Source organism: Cannabis sativa, chromosome 8 (assembly GCF_029168945.1).
Source record: "Cannabis sativa cultivar Pink pepper isolate KNU-18-1 chromosome 8, ASM2916894v1, whole genome shotgun sequence".
In the NCBI taxonomy this organism is placed as follows: Eukaryota; Viridiplantae; Streptophyta; class Magnoliopsida; order Rosales; family Cannabaceae; genus Cannabis; species Cannabis sativa.
In genome coordinates, this window is record NC_083608.1 from 28378374 (window position 1) to 28383261 (window position 4888).

The 4888-nt window shown below is 35.7% G+C and overlaps 1 protein-coding gene across 3 annotated transcripts; it reads left to right on the forward strand.

Moving 5' to 3' along the window:
* The first annotated feature begins 611 nt into the window (after window positions 1–611).
* On the forward strand, window positions 612–3192 carry LOC115700889 (protein CutA, chloroplastic). 3 transcript variants are annotated; one of them, XM_030628554.2, is made up of 6 exons: window positions 612–956; window positions 1034–1149; window positions 1866–1928; window positions 2422–2453; window positions 2663–2757; window positions 2919–3192. In XM_030628554.2, exons 1-6 carry the CDS (start codon window positions 760–762, stop codon window positions 2998–3000), a joined length of 585 nt encoding a protein of 194 aa, XP_030484414.2. In that variant the 5' UTR covers window positions 612–759; the 3' UTR covers window positions 3001–3192. The 3 variants fall into 3 exon arrangements, with proteins under 3 accessions (XP_030484414.2, XP_030484415.2, XP_060958676.1); XM_030628555.2 differs by lacking the exon at window positions 2663–2757; XM_061102693.1 differs by lacking the exon at window positions 2422–2453 and having other exon boundaries at window positions 2658–2757.
* The last annotated feature ends 1696 nt before the right edge of the window (window positions 3193–4888 follow it).

A 4888-nucleotide genomic window follows, 5' to 3' on the forward strand; every position in this document is an offset into this window, starting at 1 on the left:
CCAACAACTGGTATCAGAGCCATGGTAATGATTTACTTTCATGAAATATGAATTAAAACGATGATATGTGTTAATTTGGATGGTTTCATGTTGATCTGTGTGTTATATGATGATTGATTGATGCTTGTAAAATTTTATGAAAAATAATTGAATTTTCGATTCTGGAATTATTTTTATTGGATAGTTTGATTGTGGATGTGGAGTTTGGTGGTGGGTTACGACTAGGCTTCTCAGAGTTAAGTGGGAAAGCGAGTGAATGCGAGAGAAACCGAAATTCAGGAAGATTGAGAGAGAGAAAGAGAGAGAGTGAGAAAGAAAGGGAAAGCGAAAGCTGATGAAGATTGAGGGAGAGACAATAGGTTAATTTAGCTGTTGGGCTTCTCGACTTCTCAACTTCTCGGAGGTAGGTGGGAAGGAGAGAGAGCGCGGGGAAGAGAGAAAAACAAAGAGAGGGAAACTTTAATTAAAATGTATTTTGGGTATCTTGAAAAATTATAAGTATCAATTGGTACAAATTAGATTAGAATCTAAATTTTGATATGGGGTGTATTTTTAAGCAATATGAAATTGTCCTATCTTTTCTTATTAATCCCTATTCTACATGTGAACAAGTGGCACTCCCATGAAAGGAGAATCGGGTTTGCTTTTATTATCCATATCCTAATTAAGAGCATCAAGAAATGAATCCCAAACAGGCCCCTTTAGCAGAAACCCAAACCCAAAACGTCTATTAAAAGACAGCCACTTCGACTTCACATAATGGCTTCTACACTGTGTTGCAGAGCCAGAGCTTCGCCCATTTTCTCCACATCCTCCACTATACGACGTCGTTTGCCTCTAATTGGGGCGTTTTGCATGCTCAGCTTCGGCTTCTGCAATTTCTCTCCTTCATTTTCTTCATCTTTCTCTGTCAATACGGGTTGTGCTCAGTCTCTGCCCTTTGCCCCTCTCTTGAAGTACTTCTCTCTCTTTACACGTTCTTAACTTGATTTCAATTTAATAATTTCGCGTGTGCTAATTGTTGTTTATTTAGATCAAAGTTCAGTACCCAAGCACCAGCTAAGACCTCGAGTTCTATCAGAATGGAGAGTGGTAGCGACACTGTTCCCAGCATCGTCGTCTACGTTACAGTACCCAACAAAGAAGAAGGTTCGTTTGTGTCCATGTTTCTCTCAACTGGGTTTTCTTTATTATTTTGAAGGAGAATTGTTTTTATGTCTTGTTTAGTAGGATTGATCTGTCTTTCAAAGAAAAATGGGTATCTGTGTATAAAAATCACGTTTTGATGCATTATTTTTAATGTTATATGCTATTTTTCAATTCACTGCCATGTATTGTTAATGTTTTTGACTCTTTGGTACCATTTTCCGGTGATCGTTCCTAGACTCAAGTGCATTTGAAAGTAGAGCAAATTTATACGTGAGAGATTTTTGCTTTTAGTTTGTGAACCTTGTATTTGTTGTATATCTACTGTAGTATTTATTTCATATATTAGATATTGACTCGTCTTCATGGTGGCTGGTTCTGGTTGCAATGCTAGCTCATTTTCATTCTTACTAATGCTGGAGACTCCTGTTTATGGAATCATTGACAAGGACGCAACTTGCCCATATTTGTCTAGAAAGTTAAAATTATGCTATTAAGTTTTGGAACAGCAGCATTACACACTGCTATATATTAGCTTATAGGATCATAGAGTATGTTGCCATTTTTATTTTCTTCTTGCTCTCTTTTTTATTATTATTGTGTTCTTTTCTTTCAACCGGAGTAAGCGAGAGGATAAGTGTTGAGCTTTTAATATTTGATAAGAAGATTTAACATGTTAAACTTGGATAAACATCTGTGTTACATGATCTTTTTTGCAGGAAAGAAGTTGGCAGAAAGCATTGTTAGAGAAAAACTTGCAGCTTGTGTTAACATAGTACCAGGTATGTGCTAGACATGGTTCCAAACTATATTAACGGTTCCTAGCTGCATGAATCATTCAGTAGTTTATATGACTCTTCTGCCTAAGCAAAATGGAAAATAGGGAAAATAATATAAAATTGTGAAACATAAATAATTAATAAATTACAGTAAGTAGGGCAGAAAGAGATATTAAAATATAATGTATTAAACTGAACATGGTAGCTAAGAAGATGAAAAGAAAAGGATCTGATTATTTCTTTTTTAGACAAGTCTTGCAACAGTGTCTGGTACAGGAGCTTTGATATCTTAGATTAACAACATCCCTCAGAACATGTTATTTGTGTGAGAGAGAAACTGTTGATTGTTTTGTGCTTGTATATACTCTTATCCCATTGGTAATAATGTTTTATGGTACTATCTTCAAATTCTTATATCATATTTGCTTTCAATTAGTGCAATTACTAGTCTTCAAGGTTGGCTAAGTGTAGTGTATGATAAACTTTGTTAACGCAGGTATTGAATCAGTTTACGAGTGGGAAGGAAAGGTATGAATCTATTGCCATCTGCACACTATGCAAGAGAGTTTTACGAAACCTGTTTCTATTGCCCCAAGCTGACTACTGTAAATGCCCAAGTTGTGAACTTTAGCTTCTCCCTACTAACTGACATAGGTTATCAATGAAGTAGATAGTAGAAACATTAACACTCTTTGTTTTCTTACTTCATTTATTGTGTTTTGCTAACATAAGAACAGATCCAGTCTGATGCTGAAGAACTTCTCATAATCAAGAGTAGACAATCCCTTCTGGAAGCTTTGACGAAACATGTTGAGGAAAACCATCCATATGAGTAAAGCCCAAAGCTTGTTTATGCACTGTTATTTATTTCTCACTTCAGCTTTGGTCTTTCCCAAGTTTCCCTAGAAACCTAATTGACAAAATGGATGTACAAGTTTATTTTCTTCTTGGAAAAAGACCTTTCTCTGAAGTTTTTAAATGATTCTTGTTCAGGGTACCAGAAGTTATCGCCTTGCCAATCAATGGGGGAAGTACGCCTTACCTAAAATGGCTCAAAAACAACACTAGAGATTGATTTCTCCTTCAAAGCTAAGAAGAGAGTTGAAGTACACATATCCCTGTAGTGTGTCGTGAGTGTTTGCATATTATGAGGACGTGGAGTTGTTTGATCTCTCTCTCTCTCTCCCTCTCTCTCTGGGTTATTGCACGTTGGTAACATTATAATAAAACATAGTGATTCTATAAGGAATACCTTTTGCCTTTGAAAGCTTTACTTTGTCAAATAGTTGGTAACCCGCAGGATTTAGAACTTTGCTGCTAATCTAGTCGTACGCTAGAAATTATTTCACATAGATGTCTGCAAAGACTAGGAGCATATTAAAATTACATTTCGACTTCCAAATATTAATAGGAGCATACTATTTTAGGGTCTCTATGTGTCAACAGAATAATGTCTTGGTACTTTGTTCTCAATAATATTCATGTTTGCTCAAATTGTGAAATTTAAATTCTACATAATTATTTGACCATTCAAACAAAAAAATGGGATTTTTACTTTGTTTATAAGGATTTTGTTTTCCATATAAATGTACATCTCAGAAAATAAAATATACTTTATGGCTTAATACTAATAAGGATATGGAAATTTGATTTTCTAGGCATATTATAAGGTAAAATTTGTTAGAAAAACTGAAAGTATAACTAATTGGTAAAGTGTGTAACATTTAATAATACCCTAAAATACCCTTCACATATTAAAAAAAAAAAAATCAGAAGTTTGCCTTCTCTCTTTCCCTCTTGCTCATCCTTCTCAGAACCAATCAACCCAGTTCGTGTTTTGTTTTTTTTTTTTTTAAAAGTGATTTTACTATTAAAGATTGAATGTTGCTTTGTCTATAGTGGAATTTAAGTTTTGTTAGATTTAGGGTTTTGAAATACGTCGGATCTATGATTTGGGCAAGAGCTTAATTTTCAAGCCAGGTCCAATGCACATCTGATGTAGGTCCGATTCGTTCTACGAATTTGAAAGGTTTTGAGGTTGAAGACGTAGGTCCGATAGAGGCCGATGATGGTCCTAGGTGTCTAATTGTTCTTTTAGCTTTATGATTTTGTTTTGCCCGATATATGGTCTGATGGTGACCCGATATTTCTTATATATGTATGCTATTGTTGTAGGCCCGATGAGTCCGATGATTAGCCCGATAGGGGATATGCTGGTTTGTTATTTTTGTTTAGTGTATTAGGACAATAGGGTTCGATGTTAGGACGATAGTGGACCGATAGTGGTCCGATTGTGAATGCTTTTCTTCATTTTTGTATGTTCGATGGTGGCCCGATTTTGTGTCCAATGCTTTACTACAGAATTGCTAACTTTCATTTTCTTGTTTTTTTTTCAGAGACCTCCACAGCTAATAGTTGCAATCTTAAAGCATTACACAGGCCGTGTCACTTGGCCCGGCGAAAGTTATTACTACCCAAAGATTAAGGCCAAAATTGAGGAATTCAGATTATGGGATAGGGTAAATCAATCCCCTTTCAAACAGTTCTTCGAGAGAGAACCATTACAATTTTTGGGGGCATTGATCCATCAATTAATGTTGCACAAGACCAAATCTGACAAGCCAGACGATGTAAACTTTTACTTCGCAAAGAAGAGATGCAGATTCGGTACGGTGGAGTTTGGTTTGGTGACCGGGTTAAGCTTGTTGTCCAGACCTACTGAACAAGAAATTGAAGAGAAAGGAAGTTTGAACTGGTTGATTATAGAGTATTTCAACGGTAATCCTTCCATCAGCTTTGGCCAACTACACAGAGTTTTTGAGAGCTGCACAGAAGTTGATGATGTCTACAAGTTGGGGATGACCTTGTTTGTTATCGGCGTCTTGTTGGGTTTTATGCCCTAAATAAAACTCTTTACAATCTGATTAGTTATCAATATAAGAAATTTGAAGTGATTGATGTTT

Bases quoted from the DNA above. Each gene is read 5' to 3' on its own strand.
- LOC115700889 (XM_030628554.2), top strand. From the start codon at position 760: ATGGCTTCTACACTGTGTTGCAGAGCCAGAGCTTCGCCCATTTTCTCC. The intron at 957-1,033 runs GTACTTCTCTCT...TTGTTTATTTAG, and splicing joins CCCTTTGCCCCTCTCTTGAA to ATCAAAGTTCAGTACCCAAG. The intron at 2,454-2,662 runs GTATGAATCTAT...ACATAAGAACAG, and splicing joins TTTACGAGTGGGAAGGAAAG to ATCCAGTCTGATGCTGAAGA.